Consider the following 27,498-nt stretch of genomic DNA (forward strand, 5'->3'; position numbering starts at 1 on the left):
GTTAGTAATACCACCTAGTCAACATAAAATTTAAAACAATTATATCCTGAAACTCGTGTTTTGCTTAGTGTCAGTTTCATGTATTTTGTGGAAAAACACGTAACAAATATACCGGTGAAATATTCATTTCTGTCACAATGGGTATGGAGTTACAGTCATCGTCTTCTTTCTTTATAATATATCACGTACTGCTAGTGTACCATATTGTCCATTCTCTATTGGTGTTGTTTCACAGTCAAATTTTATTGTAACATCAATATTTGAAATATATCCCACGTATCTGTATATATCATGAATGTAATAAAAGGTCGCGATGAATGTCATCCTTAAGTGTGGCAATGAACATCATTAAATAAGAAGAAGTAATCAAATCAGATTTTTCGAGAATTTTTTTTTGGTTTGTTAAATACACATTTTTGTGCTTGCTGTGGTGGTCCTGGAATTTGTGTTTGCGGTCATTTACTGTTCGAGGTCTGTTAGTTGAAAATGGGAGTTTCTGGTAGCACCCCAAAGAAAGTGGCGGTAGAGATGGACAAAGAAACGGGCACAGTAGAGACATCTGAAGCCGTTGTCTGGCGCATGATGGGAGAAGAAGAACCTAAAGGATCGGTAAAGCAAACCGGTTCCCAAAAGACAAGTACTGCTGTGGATTTGGAAAGAGATGAAGAATTTCGGAAACAATTGTCTGAAGGACAGTGAAAGGAAAAGCTTAGACAAGTAGAACTCAAGAATGCTGAATTATACAGACTGACATCAAAACAGTTCACGAAGTCAGCAGAAGATGTGCAGTCTAATTCCGTACACCAGTCGTATCCACCGGCGTGTAAAGATCTACAAGAGGAAGTACTGAAATGTTACACTATGAATCTCAGAGAGACATTAATTTGTGAAGCTGAGGTCAGAGCATTCACTAACTGTGTAGACCTTACAAGAAATAGTGTTTTAACAAAGCGTGAAATCTCAGGAAAATTATGATCAGAAATCAACATATTAAAGTGTGCTTTTTACAAGGACTGTTATAACTAGAATATCTTTGATCATCAGTCTGTTAGACAATTTATTATTTCACATGCAATGCAACATTGCAGTGTTATCCCTCTAAATCCATTTGCTATTTTCATGTATATTCTAAGCATGAAATATTTATTAGATGTAAAATAAACATGCTATATGAGTTTTGTACCGCATGGAAATAAGGTTATTAAAGTGAAAGTTAATGGGACACCTAAAAAAATACACATTTTCAATAAATCGCCGAAGAACCACGTCTGCTAGGGGGGACGTGCAGAAGTGGTCCGGCCATAGCCGGTATGGTCGGTACGGTTTCTACGGCATTGTGTTTGGTTGAGTAGTAGTTAGTCATTAAGTAAATATTTGTAACAGAGTGAAGTTGGTATTAATGGACAACCACAAATCCAAATAATCACGGCGCTGTGAATGGCGGTCTATGACGTCACAGAAACCCGTCATCGCTAGAGGGCACTAATTACAGGACGGTGTTTTACTTGACTGTCTTCCATGTTCTAGTTTTCGTGTGCGCGTATCTGCACACAGTGTGAGTTGAATCCAGTGCAATTGTGTTGTAGCTACCTACTCAGTGACGCGCTCAAGTCTGTCATTTCAAAACCGGTTTTAACGAGGTTGCAATCCCGATGGTTAGAAAAATGAAACATACACTTGCACAATAAGTTTGATAGGTACGACAAAAAAAGTAATAAAAATGTCACGTTATGTTTAGTCCTAATATAGACATCATTTATGGTGTATGACGTCATGTAACTGATTGCTCTATTCAGGTTTGGTCGTTGTCTGAACACAATTGAAATATATCTACCTGCCATATATATGATGTATATGAAAAGATCGAAATAAGCGATCGATACTTATATTATTATGTTATGCATTAGCGACGTCTACTTATAGAAACCTGACCGGAATTGCTATGCCAATCAACAACCATTTTCATAAGTTTTGTATGTTGAAGTTGGTTTTCGATTTCATTTTTTTGCTAAAAAAAACCAAGGCCCTTAATCCAGTCTTAGGTATTATGGATGAATAAACGCTAAAGGCGTAAGTAAACAGGAACACGTGTAGCTTAGCGATGAATAATACATGATGATGATAAATCCGCCTTGTAGTAAATATCTCACGAAGGTATCAGGGTAATCCTTGCAATAGGGAGATTTCCCTCACTTGTCAGTACTGAATGCTGGTGACTTGTATTTCAAAATACAGTGTATAATTGTCTTCGAGTTTGTTTCTAGGACCAAGATACCAATTAGGTAAAAGCGATGATCTCTCTCGGCCTACGCTAGTTCACGACGGATGTAGGCACAATGTGACGAGTGGCTGCCCGTGGCAGTATTTAATGGGGCGCTGCTTGTAATGAAGTGCGTATCCATGTTAACTATCATATATCACAGAAGATGCAGATGAACAAAACGTTCGAAAATGTGTGATAATTATAAGGAATGGAAACTTTTTGTGCAAAAACACCCGACGTCGGCCTGTCACCCCATTCACACCTTCGAGCTATGACTGCAGAGTTGACAAATGTACCAACGCATGCAGTACGCCATTCGGGTGCCTGCGAAGAACAACAACGCATGTTTCTAGTTGGGAGGTATTGACAAGTTATGTAATAATGTCATATAAATCATATAATAATTGTAGGAATACGACCGGGCGCGCGATTGTATACCGTCGACAGTCAGTACACATTAGCACTTGACCGTGACAACTGTATGTTTTGTTAGCGCCCTCGTCAAATCAAAATAAAGTAGTATGCCGTCAGCTTTTTTTCAAAGTCTCGATTGCTTAGTAATATATTACCCTTCAAGTTTCCATCAGTTGCCAAGAAAGTGCACTGGCATCAACATATATTATACAGACGCTGTATATTGCTGAGTTTGTAGGTTTCACATACATGTGGATGTTATTATTTTATGATATCGAATTCATTCGTCATTCAGACATATCAGATACACATATGCGCTGCAAGTGAGATTTAGGCGTATCAGAAAATGAACGACGGGTCGAGGAAATATAACCATTAAGTTGAGTACCTATGATTGTGTGATTGACAAACGTGCAAATTCTGAGTGACTCAGATGAGGTAAGAACTTGCAAAGCAGACTTTTTTTTATGCGCATACCCACTAAGTCGTATTTCTGTGTGGTTAACAGAAGCGGAAAAAGTGCTACGTCTAGCTTTTAAGAATGAATGAAGGTAATTCAGACCTAGATACACGTATTAAAAAGGGGGATTGGCTATCCTCCCTTGATGTAATTCTAAACTACAAGGCACTCCAAGCGCACAAACCTCCGCCATGACTGCAAAATATTCTTACAGTGACCCAGTCTGTTCTTCCCGAAATTCCTGTTTCCATGGCAACCAGTTTCAGAGCTTTCCCAAACTCCAACACACTAGCTCTTGTCTGAAAGGAAATCCCTACTACAAAAATAATGATTATTCGTCCATAAGAGTTTGAATAATCAATACAATGACATACCTGTAATCAATCAAAAACACAAACAAACAAATACCATAGCCTTCAAAATCGTATGCCAGGAAAATAAAAGAAACTTCCACACGTGTCTTCTCGTGAATGGCGTGTGGTATTTGTAAATACCTGGCAAGTTTCTGATTATAGCACACTAACAGTCGTATTCCCATCAATATATAATGAATCGAATCATACATTGAAAAATGGTTACTTGGGATTCCATCCTTTTACAATGTTTTAAAGAAAGAACAAAAGTGTCTTACGCCCTCAATCGAATGAATTATTTTAATGGTGCTTTGAGTTCATCTGGAACGCGGAACTTCAAGCGCGGTTTACGGTGTCCTTGATGTTAGTTAACGCTCTCAAAGCCTGTGCTCCAACCACGCGCCATAAATAAATAAATACATGCTGGAACAACATATCTATCTTCGCCTCTTCGCGATGATCTATTTGACATTTACGACTCATAATTAATTGACAGGAACTCACTATTACAATGAACGACACTGAACCTGGCAGCGATTTATTTGAAGTAGTTCTACGATGTGACGACAAACAACAAGTCCCTTGTCCGTGCTCACAGAAACGCGGTGTTTATTACTAATTAGTGTCGACCACAACACATCATGAAATGTTGCCGCCTTGAAGCAAAGACTAGTAGAAGAGTCGCCGAGTGGATACTTCCTCGTCAATTATCAAATGCTATCCATGCCTTGAGTGTGAAACTTCTAGCCTTTTATTCGCTAGTGAATATACGGCTACTATATTAACCATGTTGAATGCAGGATAATATTCTATTTTAATAATACTTACTTCCTCCTTTGATTTTGCCCGAAGCATCATCATCATCAACCGTCGACGGTTGAACGTGTTATTTGGAATATTATATACAAATCATATTCCAACTGGATGCCTTCCCAGCGTTCCAACAAAATTGGTACTGACTAAAAATTGGTGTTTAACCTGATAATCAAGTGAGTTGTTCTCTGATTGGCATGATAGGTGTCATGGGCGACATTGTATCACGTTGTGGGGTTCATTACAACCAATTACTGTCAGCACAACAAACCCATTTTTATAAATATTCATAAATTTCAACGGCGGTTGAATCGAACCAACTAAATAAATTGCGTAGTGCGCAATGATGTCATTAGAAAAATTACCAATGTTATTTCATCGGCCAATATACAGAATCCCTCGTTTCAGTTTGAAAGAAAAAAAAATTATAAATAGGTTTAACAAAGAAATCAAGAATTTGTTGACAGTACTAAATTTTTCAGATTTTTAAATATTTTCCTTAATTATATTATAAGCTTACAACTATAGAATTGACTTTCACTGAGTTGCGGTGGTTACCAAGTTGTAATGTTCACGCTGAGTAGCCGTTTTAGCTAAGGTAGTAGACATTCATTGCTTCTTCTCTTTGTTTGCAGATTATTTGCCGGTGGATAGATTGTGAGTCATATTCCCCAGATGAGCCTTCGTGTAAATGCGCTCCGTCTCTCTTCCTTTCTGTGCTCTGCAAGTCCACTATTCGAAGATAATAATGGAATAATATATCTGCAGATGACGCTTGCATCCGTAAACAATATGGCGTCATGACGACTGTCAGATTTGAGATCGATAAACACTATTTCAGTCTCGTATGAATTATCCCGGAATTGTCATGAGATTTTCATAATATGGTCTTCACTAGATTCACATCAAAACTCCAATGGGAGATTTAAATTGTCGCCTATACATTCGAATTTAAGTAAGTGGTATACTTTTTTGCGTTTGCAATCCGAACAAACGTAACTACGTAACATTCCATTAGTTTTATTGTCGCTATGCCATATTTGTTGGAACCCATAGCTCGCTTCAAGGTCATAACTTGCATGGGTCATGGGGGCAACTCGATCTTCTGAAAATTCGAGGGGCGTAATAATTCTCTTGTAAATATAGACAGCAGAGATTTGCTAGACACGGGAAAGACGGAGACAAATACATCGAAAAAAAACAATCAGTTGATTTCCCAAATTCACATTTAGTTGTGCCCGTAATTTCCTTTACATGCCTATGTATAAGGAATTGGCCCCAAATATCCAGGGGTAATTTATATTCAGGAAAATCAACTAAATACTATGGAGAAATTGGGGTATTTTTTGTTTTGGTTAAGAGGAACCGAACTTGATTTAAAACGGTGAAGTAAAGGACGTCTGGCTTGCAATGTGTTTTACAACTCACGAATCGTTGGTTTACGATGTCGCATTCTACGTAATCCTTGGGGATACCATAAGTAATTAATGTAAAGACAAAATGAGAGTACAATATATTGTTTCGTTTTATATTAGATACTTTGTCTTCAATGTTTTGTTTTGTTTTTTGTGTGAAAACTAAGTGAATTGGCTTTGTATCGGTTTTTGCTTTTTACAATTCGACTTCAACAATTCAAATTAATTATCTCGGTGTCTATTTGGTAATAAATATAGATTGAGACTAAAATGGGGACACTGAATCCTATACACAAAATACGTATATATATACATATATATATTCAACAAGGATACATCTCGCACGCATCGAGATGACCAACTATTTAATAGCTTGATATTTATTTAATATTCTTTTTCGTCGCTTCGCTGACTGATAACTCCTCTTCGTTGGCCACCAAATGCCCCAAGGCTGATCAATGAATATTTATGCGCCTTTATTTCCTAAAATGGGTCATTTTTAAACAGTTCACATGACTGCGAACTGTTAAACAATGATCCGTTTCCGCGAAAACTTTCATGTTCGCGCTATCACAGATGAATTCGCGCCGACCAATTTCCAGCCGATCTGATCTCCCGTGCTATCCACCATTGTAGTGTGATACCTCAATCAGAGTTTCGTTAAAAAAGTCAGCGTTCACATTTTTAAAATCAGCGATATGGAATCGTTTTTGTTTTACAACATACTCATATGACCTACTTATACATATAAAGCACTCCTCTCGAGACTAAATGATAGTGTCTGGTTTGACGCCAGCCTTTTCTGACATGAAAACATGACGAATAATACATGTCTATTACTTTTTGCTATTAACAGAACGAAGGCTTACACAATATTCTTCGTAATTCGTCAAGAATGAACATATCCACAATTTATTCAGTTTGCAATATATTTTTCTCCCGGGCAATAAGAGGATATACACCTTAAAACCAGCCTATTTTCTCATATATATTTTTGCTCATATTTTAGTGTATCACGGGCGGTTATTTTTTGTCAGCGTCAGAACTGTGTTGCCATTGGTTACCTACTATGGTGGAGATATTATGCCATAACTCAAACTGTTGGCTGGAGACATTTAGTGAAAAAATTATATATCTGGTTCACAAAATGAATCAAAAATGCTATATTGCTTTATCACACTGTTCTGTACATAACGTCTATAAATAATAGTTTGCTAATTTGTTTACTAATATCATAGAACCACAATGACGTTCTTGTAAATAAAAAAAAGATGAATATTTTCACACGATTTATGCCAACTTTCTCATGAATTATAAGACTACCTTAAATTGTCTGAAAAACATCAAATGCAATAATAATACAATATGTAAAGAGACAGGAAAGGACTATTAGCCCAATGAGTGAACTTGATCTCAAAATAATTGTATAAATCCATCAATGGGTACACCAGTACCGAGTAGTTGCAACAAGGATGAAGTATGAGGCAATCCTATCTAAAACAACTCGATGAAAACTAACACACTAATAGCATCACACATAATGAAAAATATATTCTGGCGGATGGTCTTCATTGTTTAGATAAAAAAACACGAGAGGTCATGTTTGGTTAAACCACCTCTTTAACACATTCCTGTTTGTCACGATGTAAAAGTAAAAGCCCTCTTGATTGGAACACATATGTTTTCATTGAGTAATAATGCTGTGTATACGTTCTGACGTACGACGTATGTGCAATAAATAGTGGTATTATATTCAATGGGTTACTTCGAATTGCAAACATAATACGTATTCGTGCGTAGAAACTGAATCTAAGTAGTATTCCTAGTCTGGTACACAGACAAAGGCCAGATTGGTGTATATTCTAAAAGTTGTCGCTCTCATTTAGTTTATAACTCGGTTACTGATCGTACGGTTACTGAAGGTCGGTTCACACGGTTAGATTAATCATATTAAGGTAAATCCGACGGAATACATGTCCTAAGCTCAGTTTGAATTACATTCTATGTCGCAGATTATTCTGGAATGATGAATACGTCAGAGATGTGGAATGTATGGATAATTCTATATTTGAAGGCTGGTCGGCTCACAATAATTGCATGTTTTTTGTTGTGGTTTAACTGAGAGTTCTTCGTCAAAATTGTAAAGCATATTCCATTACCTTGTGTGCCTTGAGTGGTTATTCTTCTTTTCGTGATGATATATCTTTTTTTTTCATTTTTGATGAATATTTGTTCTAAAAAAACTACAATAAGGAATATGGATGTTGTTGGCAATTAAAACATTATTTATTTATATTCCGAGTGTTTCAGGCAAAATCGAAAACTGATTCTCACAAATCATGCACGCACACAAAATAAATTTACATATTCACAATTTAAACATTCAAGTTTATTATAGGAGAGTTCCTAAAATATGTTTAACATACAGTGTAAATATTGTCCCTTTTTAAGCAGCTTTGCTTTCCTACTGGGTAACATGTATACGTATGCTACATACAATGATAACTATTAATGGTAATATATAAAAAAAAAAAAACAAGGTACCCACATACGGCCTAATTGTCGTCGCCTCCTCCGGCCAACTTAAACAAACAATCGTTTCTGAAATCAAGAAAATGTTATTAAAAATGTTATAATTGATACACTTGATTTTGATTTTTTTACACTTGTGATAAAAACAACGGATTTGCTCTAGACATCTGTCGCTTTAATATCCCAATACCAGTATCCATATAAAAGTTGTGCTGAGTTCTAGTTCAACCACTTCACCACATTATTGCAAATATTATGTTATATATATTTTTAAAGGTAATTCATGATCTCAACGAATTGTTAATGCAGGCAGGTAATTGATGTTCTATCGAATGCGATACGCTGTACAGCTCACAAGATAGTACAATTTAATATATTTATTTACACTTAACACATCGAATGACAAATAATTATCTGTATATGAAGCCTGACACAACAAATCTTTTTAGAGCAAAAATTATATATTGTTAGATTCAATTGAAAAAAAAACATCCAAGAAAGGGGTAAATATTATCCCGAGTTGTCCCCAGAACAGGGGCGATAATATTATTCCCGAATTGTTCATAGAAAATAAAAGATAATGTTATCCGTAAAAGGTCCCGATAACAAGGGAGATAATATTCTCCCTCAGCTGTCACAGGAACAGAAAAAAATAATATTATTCATGAGTTGTCACAAGAATATGGGAGATAATATTATCCTTGAATGGTCCCAATAGCAAGAGAGATAATATTATCGCAGAATTGTCCAAATAACAGAAAGATAACATTGTACAGTAAAAAGGTTATGGCAATGTTGATTAGTCATATCACTATTTTGGTAATTGCTGGTCATATTCCGATTCGAATTTATGTGGAGTCCGGCGTTTAGGGATTTTTTTCAAATATTTGTACATGAATAAATACCAGATATATTCCCTTCTGTTATAAAATGTAAAACCTTTTTTTTGAAGGATGGGTATCCATTTGTTTCCTTCTGTCTTTTCGGTGATTAAGCAGTTGATGTACTACCCTGCTTTTAATCATACATTTATCGATTTAAAAAAAATACACTGACGTTTACGGTTATATTAATTACTATCGCTTGTAAAACGATTAGTGATTAGAGCAGTTACGACGAACCTGTCTGATCAGACGATGTCACTTCCCGGATGTCATCTATTAAACATTTTCAGCTTCGTCGCCAGAGGGTGATATATCCTTGCAGGATGAACTCTTGAGAATACGTGCCCTGAGGTAATTTGTTTAAGATTCCGTGGAGATTGTTCTATTATCATGTTGATGTTACGCATATTTAAGAGTGATGTCACATGTTTAAAAACGATACTTCTGCACTTATAACACCCGCAGTATGCCATTCTTAAAATAATAAACTGTGTCTGAAAAGTTTGACCTTTTTTTGGAACTATTCAACATATAAATTCGTATTAAAGCAGTATTTCATAAAAACATAAATAGTATTCGTTAGAATTTCCCAATAATTTCGGGACAAACATAAGTACCCATATTATAACTACATGAGATGTTGAGATATAACGTAACCTTTTAACCATAGGACCCAATGGCAAATGGCTCATCAATTGTATGTTTGACTCATTTTCCAAGTTTGTGAGAAAAGTAGTTCGGTGACCATACCTTTTTCCCTGGATTTTGTGATCGGTAACATACAGTAAATAATAAAAAAAAATTAAAGGAAATCTGGCGATGAGTTTTTATTAATAGACAACTACTTTAAAGGGCGGTGGTCGTCGCACAGCGCATATCTGTAAACATTGGTACTGACATGAAAAAGGAAAAATATCAGAATCATCCCATACCAAAAAAAAATCTATTATATGTGTACATTGGTAATAAAGCAAATGAAAGAAGGTATCGACAAGCATTATCAGAATTTATGGCATCGATTTAGAAAAAATGTTTGAGTATAAAGTAAAGATGAGGTTACAACCTTGCATACCCCATTGATGTAAGTATTATAAAATCCACAATGAGGTCGAACTTTCCACCAATGGTTGCATTCGGAATTTTTCAAAATAGGCAATATGTCAATTTCCAGTTCTTTCTGTCGAGTTAGAGAATGTACTTATTTAGTAATTACAGGCACAATTTAAGACGCTGCGGACGTTTGTAAACAATATATTTTGACTAAGACGTTTCGAGCATTTGTTTTCATTTTTGTTTTACTTTTTTTCCTATTGACTGGTTTGAAGTAATTAGCATTTAATACATGTTTTGAGAGACAACTAAACAATGTTATTCCGGGATAATTATTCATTTCATTGGGATCACGTGACTTGAATAGAACTATTACGTAACTTGAATTCCACAAAGACGTGAATATATCAGTCTTGAATTAATAATTAAGCTGAATCAATCGGAAATTGAAGTTACAATATAACACACTTTTTTAGTATTTTGGGGGGCAGGTCAAATCGGCACTGATGTCGTCCTGTTTGGCAAGGGTCTAGACGTATACAGCGCGTATACTTTATACGTCTGTTTACTTGAATTTTCAAGTTGAATGAGCTGCTTTAACATAGTTCATTACTTACATTATACTGGGATCTTAACGTGAACGAAAAAGCCAACAGTATTGCAATATAGCTCACTGTTTTTCAAACAAAACCTGATATTATGGTTTACTTGCTTTTTTGTTCATCATCAGACCACTGATAAATGGGGTTCATCACAGTAAACAGTGATTAAATATGACAATTACTGGGCCGATATATATTTACTTAACAGACCATTTTCCCTTCACTGCGAGATCCCGCGTGAAATCGAACGTAAAAACAGGACAAACAAAGGTCATTGCGTCGTAGTGCCGACAAACATCGCGTGGGATTCGACAAACGCGAAAGAATTTTTGGGGATATTTCCTTGCTTAATAATGTGCTTTACATATTTGATGAAGTAAGGGTATTCAAACGCAATATTTCCCTGTCAAAGATGGGCCTTTCGATGTGAGCTTACGATTTTTGCGGCAGACGTTCGGCGCGCGTCTTTCACACAACTCGCTGTTGAACGGAAAATCGCTTATTTAACAATATTTAAGAATTTCACGTGACTGTCTGCCAAGAATTTTAAGAATTAGGCATTTTAACTGTTTGTTTGTTTGTTTTGTTGCTGAAATTTTAGCTTTTTTACCATGTCTGTCATTTATATCTGTTATTCTGCAGTGGTCATTACTATTATACGCATGCGCAGTATTGACGAAGAAATGCCGACCAGCTGATATTGCCAGCTGATGATAGCTGCGAAGTGCTTGTTATACACAAAAGTGTTGAAACATGCGTGTTCTCATAGGTAAGACATTCGGACATATAGCTTAATGACGTGTTCGTGCAATGGTGCCGTAGTTACGTAGTGATAATCTGTGTGGTTTCGTGAATACTCTGAATTCTGGGTTTGTTTTTATTAGTTACAAGAGAAGATTATGAAGGTTCACACGGTTGGGTCATTCCAGTTTTTTCCATCCCCCCTACGGATGGATATTAAGGTTATGACACCCTATGGATTCAAATCCACCATTCAGGTGTTGGATTTGGATTAACCAACACACCCCCCTGGAAACTTCATGTATTTGACGTATGCAGATGGGTATGTGAAAAAATTAAATATATCAAAAATATGACACCTCTCGAATTTAAACCATTCATGGGGGGGTAGGACAAAAACTGGAATGACCCGTTTCTCTATAGCCGACCATCCATTGCCGTCCTAACATCGAATAAATTACCCTTGGCTAGCGAAGATGGTCTCTTAGTAACAAGCGCCGACTGTGCCGTTTGTGTGTTACTAAATAAAAATATTATTAGTAATACTGTTTAGGTTTAAATCGAATTTGGTGTAAATAAACAAGTTAAAATGCGTTCAGACTCAACGCGAAGAACAAAGCATTTTTGGCTTTTTCGTCTTTTGTAGAAATTAATTAAAAACATTTCGAAAATATCATAACTGCATTCTAGGATAAATATCCATGATATCCAGATTTTTATATTGATTCAAATTAGTGTTTTTCCCCCCTCTGTCAACAACATAAATTCCATAATGTCTAATTTGTTTTCAGGGGGTGGTAGTGGATTTATTGGAACAGCCATAAAAAGACAATTACTAAATAAAGGACATGATGTCACTGTGTTGTCACGGACACCAGGAAGTGGAAAGATGACATGGGTATGTCCAATATTTTACTTTACTGAAACAAGAATTGTCAAGCAGTAATTGAAGCGATGCTGTCATCATAACAATGTGTGTTTGGAATGGGTCTCCTATGTTGCATAGCAACGTATACATATGTTGTCAAAGTTGGCGTTTATACAAAACAGTTGCCCTTCAAAATGGTTACGAAATACTAAATTTTACCACTGAGTACAACATCTCATAGTAAATATGACACAATATTGCAGAAATTTGAAGTAGAGATTTTTTTTTAAATTGAGACACAGACTTGGTAGTATGGTACGAGGACTGAAAAAAAATGAAGCGCTTTGGACTGCTACAGATGATGAGATTATCTTTAATGCTACAAAAAAAGAATAGTGTACTTGTAGTGTACTCCTGACTGCGGAGACGCAATATGACCATTTCTTGTCCATGCTGACTGTGGAAATTCTTGTTATGCACTTGCTGACTTGTCATACACATTTATAATACGGTAAAATACTTTATTTTAGCTGGATTTAATTTTCGCTGAAAAGACTTTTTGGTGTTTTGTATTAGTTAATTTTCACTGATTTTTGATAGGTTGAATGTAAAACATAGCAAAAATGTATATTCACTGCATTTTATTTTCACTGAATCATCCCTTCAGTGAAAATTACAAGCGAAAATTAAGTATTTTACAGTATGTAAGTATGTAAAGTCTGTATTTTAACTGTAACCTCTATAGGGTGAACATCTATCTAGTGTAGCCGCAACAGAAAAAACGGTATTTAGGACATGCAAGTACAAATAGAGAATCAGACTTGTTCTGGCCAATAGCAACATAGACTGCAAAAGACATGCAAATACAAGTAGAGAATCAGACTTGTTCTGGCCAATAGCAACATAGACTGCAAAAGACATGCAAATACAAGTAGAGAATCAGATTTGTTCTGGCCAATAGCAACATAGACTGCAAAAGACATGCAAATACAAATAGAGAATCAGACTTGTTCTGGCCAATAGCAACATAGACTGCAAAAGACATGCAAATACAAATAGAGAATCAGACTTGTTCTGGCCAATAGCAACATAGACTGCAAAAGACATGCAAATACAAATAGAGAATCAGACTTGTTCTGGCCAATAGCAACATAGACTGCAAAAGACATGCAGAAAGTTTTGCTATGCTAAAAGCACATCTCCAATAAAAAACATATAAACCAAAAATTGCTTTTGTTGTATCCTAAATCATTGAAATATTACTTATTTTGATCACTAACCATCTAAATGGTTTGACTATTTTAGTGAACTATTAAGCACACAGAATTCAAACAACCAACTGTCAGACTATTCTTTAAGTATTCAAAAGACGGTTGAAGAACGCGATAATAATTGTAAAAAATGTAATTCTAATCTCCCTTTGTTGCAAAATGACGTAATTTCCATTGACGGTTTGCAGTAAGCAAGTTAGCAGAAAACAAACCACTGGGCCCAGATGGATTTATTCCACAATTCTTTAAACATTCACTAACTTTTAGATGTCATTATCTATGTAATCTCTTTAATGCTATTATGAATTCCGGGGTGTACCCGAGTGAATGGTGCAAGGGTATTATCCAACCTATTTATAAAAAGGGTTCTCGTTTCGATGTTAATAATTACAGGGACATCTCACTTTTACCTATTGTAAGCACAATTTTTACCAGCATTATGAACAAGCGTTTTTATGATTGGGCCACTGAAAATGCTATTATTATTGAAGCTCAAGCGGGTTTTCGGAAACAATATTCTGCAATTGACAATATTTTTAGTTTACAGGCCATTGTACAAAAATATTTATCAAAGAAGGGGGAACGCATGTATATAGTATTTATCGACTTCTCGAAAGCTTTTGATAGGATAAATCATTATAAATTGTGGCACAGATTGATTACAAAAGGCATACATGGTAGTATTTTGAGGGTTCTTCGCTCAATGTGCTCCCAACTATAGTCTTACGTTCGTTTCAATGGTTCCCTTACTGAATATTTTAGTTGTACTGTGGGAACAAGGCAAGGATGTATTTTAAGCCCCTTTATTTTCTCTATTTTTATTAACGAGTTGGCTAATTATATGGAATTTATGTTACCGAGGACTATCCATCAGTCAGTATACTTTTATATACAGATGACGTAGCAGATGGAGCTGACATGCCAATTTATTTACAACGTAAATTAAATAAGTTAGAGTTATTCTGTCAACACTGGGATATGCAGGTGAACCTTGATAAAACAAAAATAACAGTATTCCGTAATGGCGGGTTCCTCAGGAATTATGAAAAGTGGCTTTATGCTGGTAAAGTTTAGATACAGTAAAACATTACAACTATTTAGGATAAAACTTTTATTCTAGACTGGTATGAACTCCAGCTTAACAAAATCTAGCTTTCGGGTTCAAACAGTAATTAGTAAGTAGGGTGGCATTTCTGTATCTGCTGCTTTCAAACTTTTTGATGCGATGATTGTACCCACCTGTTGTTATGGAAGTGAAATCTGGGGCTATGAATATAGTGAATTTATTGAATGTGTTCGGGTAAAATTTTGTAGATTTTGATTATGGGTCAATAGCAGTGCCATTATGTTGTATTTATTTTAGGCGATGCATCGCATATTGGTTAAAACTTTTAAAATTAGATAACAATGGATAACCGAGAGCATGTTACACAATGCTCAAACGTTTGGATGAAGCTGGTAGAAAGACAAGTTGGGGATACTGACAAAGATTTATTTTCCCAACAAATTAAAGATTGTTGCCAGCAGGAATGGCACAGTGAGGTTACACAATCGTCCAGACTTGCCACTTATAGGAAAATAAAAACAGCACTTGCACCAGAAATGTATTTAAATGTATTAACAAGTAATCATAGATTAAAATACATACTTGCAAGTTTTCGTTGCTATGGGTATTAACTCAACATTGAAACAGGTAGACATCTGAAGCTGCCAGTTGAACATGTAATATGTAATTTTTGTAGTAACTCTGGAGTTGTAGTTGTAGAAAATGAGTTTCATTTTGTTTTCAAATGTCCCCTTTACAACGACTTAAGAGCCGATTTATTACCAATTTCTCTGTGTACTTATCCCAATATTGAAAAACGGGTGTCTCTTCTTTCAACATACCAGCCTTGTATTATTCGTCATTTAGCTATATATTTGTTACAAGCAATCAAAAAATGAGATAATTAGGAGACAAGTTAAATGTAATATTTTAGTGATTTATTCATTCTTTCCAAGTAAATTGATTTATCAATATTTTTTTTTACTGTTTTTCTCTGTAAAAACACCTCTACCTATGTATTTTTAAATATTGTACGATGGGTCGCGGCCCAGTACTGAATAAAGATTGATTAATTGATCACAGACACACCTATGAAATTTCTGTAAGTGCATATGCTACTAATAGAGCAAATACGGTATTGTATACTCTATAGACGCAATGAAAATAGAAAAAACAAAAACAACCCATTTGTATCACCAATCTATTTGCAGCAGTGTTTCCAATAATTACATTTTTTTTCCAATTTTGTGATAATCTTCCAATTATTTTGTTTTTCTCATTGCAGAGTGAATTGAAAGCGACTGGACTTCCTGCATGTTCTGCAGTCATTAGTCTGTCTGGAGAAAATGTACTGAATCCGATGAAAAGGTAACGATTTCATTCACGATATTAACTTGCACTTGAAATAGAATACTTATTAGGTGCAGCCCGATAGCAATTGTATTTACGTGTGTGTATTTTTTTTCAAATAGAACGTAAATTAACAACGGTAAAATTGTAGGTCTTAACGCAACACCACCTGAAAAACTCCATGACTACAGCCGATATAAACTGTAAATGACGGTGTTAACACGTGTATTAATAATAAGAAGCGGTCGTCATCTTAGGGAGCACATTCAAATTAGGAATATAACGTCACATTTGGGATTCATATCAAACATGACCCTTCAAATAAATTAACCTTATCTGCATTCTGGTAATTCTATGGTAATCTCATTTAAACGGGTATTTTGAAATATGCGATGGAAGGGCCAGATGCATTATGGGATTACCATCATACTTTTGTAACCATGTGTATAATATGTTGATGATAAAATGAAATGGTCGTCGTAAAAATGTCCGAATGAATTTCACTGCTTCACTGGTCAGAATTGATGTTTGATAGAAATTTCCCCATTCCTCATTTTGTACTATTTCTATGTTGTGACAAATTTAAAATATATTGCCATCTTTGTTTTTAAGTCGCTTGTCACAAGCGTTGTCATCTAATCTATTGATGAGAGTTTATCATTTATTCAAGCTCTGCAGAAAAACTCTCTATCAGCTAGAGGCTGAAGTGATTAAGGTGAATAATTTATTTACTGTTAAATCAGAACAAAAAATCAGAATTCATCGCTTTTCAAATTCAAAACACTTAGATTGATGAGCATATGTTAATTGACATTCAGCTCATTAATAATCAAACCAATCAAAGAACCATGTTTATTTTATGAAAGCAGAGCTATGATTTATGAAAGAGACTGGAGTCTAGCCAATAATGGTGACATGTAACTTAATATTTTTGATTAAATTTTTTCAAAACCTATACGGCATGAACCTCTTGACAATGAACTGTCAAACTACCACTTTTGCACTAAGAATTGAGAGTTGAACTTGGATGAACTCAGAAAATTTTGCATGTAACAAAATACAGAAGGGTTTGTTTGCATTCAACCTTTGACAGTGAACTGAAATTTAAGTAGTTTTCAATCAGGTTTTTTTGTATGTTTTGTTTAAAAACAAATTTTATACACGGCAAACTCATTTGAAAAAAAATAGTCCATCAAATATTAAAGAAAATTGGGGGCTTCTGCTAGCAGTTGAGACCAAATCAGATTGTGTTGTATCAAGAGTGTTGTATAAAATCATGACGTCAAATATACGTATTAAGTGATTCAGAGTAAAAACATTAATATTTGGGTCTGAAAAATGATGAAATCATGTGAAAACACTATTTATTTATTTATTTATTTATTTATTTATTTATTTATTTATTTATTTATTTATTTATTTATTTATTTATTTATCTATCTATCTTTGGATAAAAAAATGTTTATTTGTTGAAATTACACCCTTCATGAAATTTATTGTTTTATGTTTTTTTTCAAAATTTTACCAATATCTAAGAAAATGTTGGAGTAAAAAAAACTCATATTGGACACACGATGTATACTATTTCTATATGAGAAGGGGCTCCCATTTAAGCGTTTATTGCATAGTATACTAATTACATTATTATGTCATCAGGAAAAATTATTGTGTTTCAACTCTTTGTGTAAAATTAACTCTTTGTTTCCATGGTGACTTTGTAGAGAAGTTTAATTTTCTGTAGACATGTATTTTTCTAATAATAGCACTTGATTTATTACGATTTGCTAAAAGCATTAAAATAAAGCTATAAAATATTTAAAGTTGACTTATGCAACATATATGGTTATTTTTACCCTAGTTCCATAGTTAAAACACAGCAAGAACATGCTGGTAATCTTCTGGACCACTTAAGGATCTGAGAAAGATTTCTTGTTGAACTGGCTTTGAGTTATAAAAATCTGTGCATGTAATGAATATATTCAGATTATTCTACTATTTGCTTATCAATATGAAAAGATAATAACATAAGAGATGTCTGTACTGCGATTAGACTGTAGCTAGAAGATATAACACTTGTATCCTGGAACAGCTTCGAGATACCTTAATAGTAGTTTATAAATTAATAAACGCTGCTCGGACTGATAAATATGATATAGAAGATAATATTTGGTAATCGTTGTCCTAAATAACTGTTAAACAGTTCAACACATTTGTTGAGCTTACTACCTATGTGCGTTATCTGTTCTATTGTGGAATTTTTTGTGATTCTAATTTATAGTTCATGCGTGTTCTTACGTTCCTATGTTCTACCTGTACGTTTTAACATTTTCTTCTATGCTATCGATAAAGAGCCATTGCTCGAAATGTCTAGCTATTTTTAATAGTTATTTAGGACTACGATTACCAAATATTATCTTCGTGATACCTTGATTTGTTATTGGTTTTTTGATTTTTTTTTCACTTTAATGAAGACAGTGGTCCACACCCAACTTCTTGTCAATTTTATGTGCTGACTACTTTGGGTAAATGGTTTAAATGATTAAAAATAATATATTCTGTGTAGGATTTATATAAACAAATTTAACTCTAACTTTATACAACCCATTCTTTTTCTACATAATGGTTGTCGATTTTTGGCAGCTACGATCACAACAAAAAAATATTTCATTATCCACAATTATAGAAGAAGTAAGAATGGGCTTGCCATGATTCAAACCAAAGCGCACTTGGATTTAAATGAATATTCATATATATGATATAAACATTTTTAAGGATGATAGAATTTGAGAACAGATCTTAAATTATACACAGAGCAGTGTAAATATGAGATGCACTAAGTGTAACATTTGTGTCAATGTATTGGATTCACATGTTCTTATAAAATTGGTCATGTCTATGTTTTTTTAACATTTTTAGCATAATAATGATTTTTAATAATTTAAAATTAATATTTGTCACAGAAAAAAAGTTAGGTCAAATTAAATCCACTTTGCCCACAATTAGGATACTGAGAACACATTTTAAAGAAAACTCACACTTTTTTCTATCAATATAAAAGCAGTTTAATTTATTTACAAAACCAAATGAACCATTCACTGAAATGTAATTTTTAACCAATTATGTGAACTGTTCTCTGAAAAACAGGTGGAATGATCAATTCAAGCTGGAAGTGCTGCAGAGTAGAGTAGCTTACACAAAGACATTAGCAAATGCCATACAACAGGCTACAAAGAAACCTGAAGTATTTGCTACAATGTCTGGTGTTGGTAAGTAAGACATTACAATGTCTGGTGTTAGTTAGTCAGGTGTTACAATGTCTGGTGTTGGTAAGTCAGGTGTTACAATGTCTGGTGCCGGTAAGTCAGATGTTACAATGTCTGGTGTCGGTAAGTCAGATGTTACAATGTCTGGTGTCGGTAAGTCAGGTGTTACAATGTCTGGTGTTGGTAAGTCAGATGTTACAATGTCTAATAGATAGATGTTTATTCCAAACAAACAAAAAAGTAATTCTTAACACGCACAATATATATAAACAAAAATATACAAATGAAATAGGGATTGAAAACAGTTGTGATTAGCACATAGTCTGGTGTTGGTAAGTCAGATTTTACAATGTCTGGTGTTGGTAAGTCAGGTGTTATAATGTCTGGTGTTGGTAATTCAGGTGTTACAATGTCTGGTGTTGGTAAGTCAGATGTTACAATGTCTGGTGTTGGTAAGTCAGATGTTACAATGTCTGGTGTTGGTAAGTCAGATGTTACAATGTCTGGTCTTGGTAAGTCAGGTGTTACAATGTCTGGTGTTGGTAAGTCAGGTGTTACAATGTCTGGTGTTGGTAAGTCAGGTGTTATAATGTCTGGTGTTGGTAATTCAGGTGTTACAATGTCTGGTGTTGGTAAGTCAGATGTTACAATGTCTGGTGTTGGTAAGTCAGATGTTACAATGTCTGGTGTTGGTAAGTCAGATGTTACAATGTCTGGTCTTGGTAAGTCAGGTGTTACAATGTCTGGTGTTGGTAAGTCAGGTGTTACAATGTCTGGTGTTGGTAAGTCAGGTGTTACAATGTCTGGTGTCGGTAAGTCAGGTGTTACAATGTCTGGTGTCCGTAAGTCAGGTGTTACAATGTCTGGTGTCAGTAAGTCAGGTGTTACAATGTCTGGTGTTGGTAAGTCAGATTTTACAATGTCTGGTCTTGGTAAGTCAGGTGTTACAATGTCTGGTGTCGGTAAGTCAGGTGTTACAATGTCTGGTGTTGGTAAGTCAGATTTTAAAATGTCTGGTCTTGGTAAGTCAGGTGTTACAATGTCTGGTGTTGGTAAGTCAGGTGTTACAATGTCTGGTGTCAGTAAGTCAGATGTTACAATGTCTGGTGTTGGTAAGTCTGGTGTTGGTAAGTCAGGTGTTACAATGTCTGGTGTTGGTAAGTCAGATGTTACAATGTCTAATAGATAGATGTTTATTCCAAACTAACAAAAAAAGTAATTCTTAACATGCACAATATATATAAACAAAAATATACAAATGAAATAGGGATTGAAAACAGTTGTGATTAGCACATAGTCTGGTGTTGGTAAGTCAGATTTTACAATGTCTGGTGTTGGTAAGTCAGGTGTTACAATGTCTGGTGTTGGTAAGTCAGGTGTTACAATGTCTGGTGTTGGTAAGTCAGATGTTACAATGTCTGGTCTTGGTAAGTCAGGTGTTACAATGTCTGGTGTTGGTAAGTCAGGTGTTACAATGTCTGGTGTTGGTAAGTCAGATGTTACAATGTCTGGTGTTGGTAAGTCAGATGTTACAATGTCTGGTGTTGGTAAGTCAGATGTTACAATGTCTGGTGTAGGTAAGTCAGGTGCTACAATGTCTGGTGTTGGTAAGTCAGGTGTATACTGCAACTCATGTTTGAAGTATTAGCTCTGCTGAAATGCATTTCATTGAAATGGTTAACTTAACTTTCAGCTGGCTTGAAGCTCAATTAGATTAGCTTAATTTTAAAATTACCATTTATCTAAATTTCCGAAAGTAATCTGCCTATAAAAATATGTCTCACACTAGTAACATAGGTAAGTATTACAATGAATAAGTTGAAATTATTGATAATAATTACCGGAACTCACTTGAAAGTTTTTATGAAAAGACAAAGCCAGCTTGAGAGTTAAGGTAGCAGGATAGTTTTTTTGCATGAAAAATGTAAACACCTATAATCGGAATAAATTTTACAAGAAACCATACAATCTATATATGTTTAGAAAGCTCTTGTCTTGTATTTTCCTACTATTAATATTTTGTGAACATTGTGTTTGTTATAGCGTCACGTGATTCTGAAAATCAGCGGGGCTGATAATTTAACTAACGTGAATAAAATTTTAATTGTCATCTCTACAGTCATTCATGCGATCAAAAACTTTACACTGTTTTGAAGCAAAGGTCATGAAGTTTAAATCCGTATTTCTATTTTTTGCATTAAGTTTTTTTTTTTTTTTTTTCCGAAAATCACAAATTTCAAGCACGTTTTTTGGTGTTAAAGTTAGAGTATACCGGTGGTTTGCACGAGGTTTGTGAAAAAACGCAATAGAATTTTGCAAATATGCAAATACGGATATGAAGCCAACATATCCAAGAGTAGGAAAAGTTAAACGGCGACATCGTAGCGCTATTCACTGAAACGCCATTTAAAATTAGGTCAACGGTAATTGCCAAAAACCGAACACCGAGAAATCGGCACTTTTATGATTTCAAACTTCAATCAACGTTAACTCCCGTTTTAGGAGCAAAATTTACATGGGCTAATTGTAAATGAAATGCTTTGAAAGTTGTTTTCGGGAAAAATCATGAACCGACATTTATATCTGTGAAAAACTTTGTTTTTTTGCCGTTTTCTTTCACGCTATGGAGTTTTGTGACGGTCTGTGCTGATAACGAACGGTGACGTCATTCATTAAAGCTTGGATTATGCAAAGTGGGCGGTTCTGTTTGCGAGTAACAAACAATACAGACACTACACTTGGCAGTTGAAGTGTTTGCAAATACAGTGTATTTATTTTTGGGCCGTTGTGTTTGTAAACTTATTAGTTCAAGCATGATGCCACGAGTTTCGAAGTCTCCTGGAGGCAGCTCGTACATACTGGCGAAAGGGTGTACCCGTTACTGGTTGAGGTAACCCCTAATAGCTTGACAGTTTCACCAGAGCGCGCCGTCCCTTTCCAGTCGCTCGCATTCCAATGGCAGTCTTTCTATTTATTTCGAAAACTGACCCCTTCTTTCGGGATGACGGGAAGCTCGGCTGGCTCAGTTGCGATCGAATACAATCTCCTTGCGTTCAAAGAAATTCAAACTGACTGCCTAGACCGTGGCGCCTGCGCTCCACTATTGAGATATTGCCTACTTTGCAAAATTGACAAATCTCTTTTTCTAGGGCGCCATTCAACAGTGACATTTCAACGAGTCGAATCTCGCCGTCTTCAAACGATCGGCCGTGACATTCACTCTCACTTTCTTCTTCTACGTCGGAAGGTAACAATATTTTCCTGCGAGATACAGATATCTCTCGAACGTTTTGAACAGGACTCTCAGTGTCACGGTAAAACTTTCTTCGCCCACTTCATGGCTGACACTGGTTTCGACGGGGAAATCCGTTCTGTACGAACCCAACATCGTCTCATTCTTTTTTGACAGGAGTGATCATTCTTTTGACGTTTTTCTTCTTTCTTCCTCGCTTTCTTTTTCTTGGAAATTTTCGCGTGCTTACTATCTTGTCCATAATTAGTGAATGTCAACTAAAGAATTACTGACAACCCTCTCCTTCTTTGCATATTTTGCACATTAATGAAGGAAGCTGCCTTGTTTTTTAATTGGTGTGAATAGAATAATTGTAAAATGTGACCCAGTGATGTATGCCGGCATGTAGCATTTCCTGTGCTATTAAAAATCAAATCCCGCAAAACAGAGTTTTACCGTCGCAGTAACCTCCGGTCTTATACTTGTAGATGAATCTCTTCAAAATTTAATTGTAACCGGACTCACTGTTATCATGTATAAAAACTACCTAGATTTTAGATGATACTTTTATTTTTTACCGAAGTCGTACGAAAAAGTCAACCCTTGCCTTGCGTGAAACACTGGCCCACTATCCGATGTCAAGACGACGTCGACTCGGGGGGGGGGGGGGGGCACGCTACTATTTCGTTGCCGTGCATTTTGTTCGCATGAGCACATTAGATAAAACAACCAAGTATTTATCAGACAGATTTATTACATGTAACATAATTTACGAATTTAGAAAAACCTAAGCATGCAAGTATGCCTACTTGGTGAAAACTCCTCTGAAAAATGGATTATATAAACCAGGTCCAAGCATATTCTTATCATTGATCAACCTTTACATGTAGTTTGTGGCCTGTTACCAGAATTTTCATGCAATGCATAGCCACCACTAATGACCGTATTTTATTGTTTGCAACCATATTTTGTAAAAGGGAGCCCCCTCCTCCAATGTAACTGCATTACTTCTGGACTAGGAAAGTAACCCCATGGTCAGACACCTTTCAATGACAAAGCCAAGAAAAAATATTACAGAAATTTATTGTAAGTTTTTATTCTGTTAACATATAATTACATTGAAGTGGTACATTCATGTACTTTTTTGTTTATTCAAAATTTGTTGTTCAAAAGCGATTGTTTTGTCTTTGCTGTACTTCCTGTCTAGAAAGGCAGCAGTGCACACATCTTATCAGCTGTGTGTAAACTGTTTGTAAATAGCAAATAAAGAAAGTGGCTCAACTTAAAACTATTTACCCTCAGTTCAGTTATGTTTGTAAACCATGCATATTAATGAGATGCACTAGTTGGGTGTACACTGGATAAACAAAAACTTGGCCATTTGTTTGCACACAAGAAAAAAATCAGTTTACTTGTACAAGATATTTTTTTTTCAATAAAATAAAAACACCAATGTATGTAGCATGCCTTAGGGAGCTATTCGTGTGATTTTCAAAAAAAAATGTGAAAAGTGCCCAAAAAACTATTCTGCTACCTTAAGTTACGCTCAGACTGTACTGTAGCTTTAAATGATTAGAAAATAGATGTAAATTATTGTATTGTATTGTATTGTTTATAAAGGTTATTATCCTACAAGTTTACATGCAGAATACACGGAAGACAGCCATGTTGATGATTCTAACTATCTAACTGAACTTTGTAAGCAGTGGGAGGAGAGTGGACAGACAGCTGAGTCTACCAGACATGTGGTTATAAGAACAGGTAAAAAACATCATAAATAAAACTTTATTTGTTTCCATTTAGTTATTCTTAAACCTGACAGTAAATAAAGCTTTCAACAAGAATATTTTTGTTACTTTATGGGGGATTTATTAATTTTAAGCATATATGATATATTCTGTTTTTACAATCATATAGAAACCATTTGTATTATAGTACAACATACAAAGTGTATGCAACGCTGTCATAGTTTTACTATGTTCTATACTAATAGGTGTCGTTCTTGGTAAGCATGGAGGTGCTATGAAACAGATGATATGGCCTTTCTGGTTTGGCGTAGGTGGCAAAATTGGTTCCGGTAAACAATATTTCCCATGGATCCACATTGACGACATCGCCGGAGTGTTTGTGCATGCTGTTGAGTCCGGCAGTGTTGAAGGAATCCTTAATGGTGTAGCTCCGAATACAGTAACAAATCTGCAGTTCACACAAGCATTGGCATCGGCAATGTGGAGACCCGCTATCCTCCCAGTGCCAAGTTTCGTTGTTAATCTTATCTATGGCCGAGAGAGAGGGCAGATGCTCTTGGAGGGCCAAAAAGCTGTACCTAAAAGAACTCTGGAGAGTGGATATCAGTTCAAATATCCAGACATACAATCTGCACTTGAAGACATTTTGAAGTGATAACATTGATCCTGTAAGCATTTATTTAACTATATGTACCAGAGGATGAACACTGATCGGTTGACGTCGTTAGGCAGTGAAAGTACAAACATTATGACCTTGCTTTTAAGTCGGCATATATGCATAATAGAACAGTTTCCTTTTGTGGGTGCAGATGGCTTGTTGATTAACATGGTATACTGTGATACTAGAGTGAATCTTAACTTTCTGTTTCTTTCATTCAATCAGTGACTACTCTCAAATGTGCCAAAGGGTGGAGTCTTTCGCATTAGTGCGAGGCAGTCATCATTTGTGTTGCAGCGCCCTCTTTAGTTTGGAAAAGCCAAAACACATCACTTACCATAGAGGGCATACTGCAGCTGAAGGACAATATTGTAAAAGGCAAGAGTTTAAGGTAGCGCGGGACTATTATTTGCATACTTGTTTTCATCTTTTAATTGGGACCAAATGACTACAAATAGACCCAGGAAAGTATATATTTTTATAATCACCAGACTTCAAGCTTTTCAAAGGTGTGTTTGTCATGCCCATATCTGCATTCTACGGTGCGTTACTTAATCAAAAGTGAAAAATTACATTTTTGGTAAAAAAAATAATTACGCATTTATGCTGGTGGTAAGAAGTTTTGTTTTCACTTTTCCTAGTTGTTCAATAGTCTGGTAAATTGAATGTGTCTGGTCAGTTTTATTCAAGTAACGAGTTTTGAAAAGTAGTGTCTTGAATTTTAATTTCTGTTTTAGTCGCACTGACCCCAACTCAAACCACAACACATTGGTAAATAATCCATGAAATAGTTTGTCTGGACACATTTAAGTTCCTCTCATTGTCACCTTAAAGCTGTGAAAATTTGGTGTTAATCCGACGACAATAAGTATACATTATTTTTTGTTAAAGACCTTGTATTTTGAAAAACATAAACTCCTAGAAAACGTCGATGAAGTCACAGCAAAAATTTTCATGCTTGTTTATCTGCACAAGCGATTTATTTTCCTATCAAGGTCTGTTTTAACATGTGTAGGGGCATCCAAATGTGTAAGGCCATTGGAAACCAAAAAAATAAAGGAATGGGATAGCTATAGTTCGATAAAACGGCAGATGAAAACACTAAAATCAATGATTTTTGTCTGACACATTCATATGCAAATGACTAATCCATGAAATAAACAGGGGCGGAGACAAACCACTCAGACACTCATTGTGTGTCAGATAGCTACTGATAACACATCCTAACATTGCTTAGTCTTGGGTTTATCTTTGAAACTTATAGGCACACAAATTAAACCTGTGTTGTTGATTTTAGAAAACACTACTGAAGCTGCCTTGCTTCCCTTCAGAAAATCTACATTTTAACCAACTTACATGACATTCTAGGTTACGTTGACTTTGTCAGATGAAAGTTTATAGTGCATTTCATCAATTAATAAATAAATGTGAAAATCATAATTTTCAACACAAATAATAGTCTCGCTACCTTAAGTTCTGATTACTATGAGCACATGTTTTCAGTGTTGAAGGGGTGTTTGGATGGGGCCACATTTGTTCTGCTTATATTTGCGATGTAAAAATTCATCCGCCTTTATATTAACAAAATCTATGCTATCATGGGTAGTCCATTTCAAAATGTATCTATTTGATGTACAGAGGGATTGCATGAAATGTATCTTGGTATACAAGGGGAACAAACTAGCATTTTTTGCTGTCTGGTAATAACAATTTGGGACATTTAGTTTCAAGAAATACAAATGTACATTTCATTTGAGTATACTTTTATTACAGACCACTTTTTTTTTTAAATGTTGCACATTTTTTTTTTTTTTAACCTTGTATTCTACAAGGAAGTGACCATTGCTATGACTACAGGCAGTTTATGTCATTAGCCCAGTCTCAATAAGCACTGATATGGTTTGATTTAAATACACATTTTTTGTTTTCGTTAAAAGATTTATTTTTTTTAATTTAAATTGCTGGTCAAAATAATCTTACGCCAATTACTGTACATGCATCATTACCATGACAACACCAGACTACAGTGTGGAAATTACTATTCAAAGAAATCACACTCTTTTTTTCCCCAATCTACATAGCAGCTTGAAACTAAATTTTTTTTTTGAAAAACAAGAACAAATAAACAGCTTTGTATTAATACTTGGGACCCAGAATGTGCCTTTTGTTCTTTAGGCAATTACTGTACCCATTGTAAACTAATACCCCATAAAACTAAATCATATAGTTTTCTGTACATAGTTAAACTTGATGTAATACACTTCGAGTAAAAGAAAATGAATTCATACATATATATATACAGCACTTTGCACACCTTCAAGATATTCAACTTAAATAGATAAAAAAAAAAAATATCACTAAAGGGTATTTTACGAGTCAACAAATTCATTCAGGTCAGAATGGTACAAGAGAAAAAGTAGAAATTGTAATTTACAGTTGGTGTTCTTTTATTCACATGCAAGTCAACTTCGCTGCATGACCAAGGAAGAAGCAATCTTGTTTTGATTTTCAGGGAAAGGCACCTGCTTGTATCTCG

General features: G+C 35.1%; 2 protein-coding genes across 2 annotated transcripts; both read left to right on the top strand.

Moving 5' to 3' along the window:
• The first annotated feature begins 486 nt into the window (after positions 1-486).
• Positions 487-975, top strand: LOC144348121 (MICOS complex subunit MIC25-like). Its single transcript, XM_078007616.1, is given in 1 exon segment — positions 487-975. A coding segment is annotated over 1 exon segment (489 nt).
• Positions 976-11,466: 10,491 nt separating this feature from the next.
• On the top strand, positions 11,467-26,418 carry LOC102807250 (epimerase family protein SDR39U1-like). Its single transcript, XM_006814040.3, has 6 exons — positions 11,467-11,555; positions 12,319-12,425; positions 15,997-16,079; positions 19,206-19,327; positions 24,177-24,317; positions 24,550-26,418. The coding sequence occupies exons 1-6, from the start codon at positions 11,540-11,542 to the stop codon at positions 24,957-24,959; spliced, it is 879 nt and encodes a 292-aa protein (XP_006814103.1). The 5' UTR covers positions 11,467-11,539; the 3' UTR covers positions 24,960-26,418.
• Positions 26,419-27,498: the final 1,080 nt, after the last annotated feature.

The sequence above is a fragment of the Saccoglossus kowalevskii genome, chromosome 6 (genome assembly GCF_978046115.1).
Source record: "Saccoglossus kowalevskii chromosome 6, keSacKowa6.1, whole genome shotgun sequence".
Lineage (NCBI taxonomy): Eukaryota > Metazoa > Hemichordata > Enteropneusta > Harrimaniidae > Saccoglossus > Saccoglossus kowalevskii.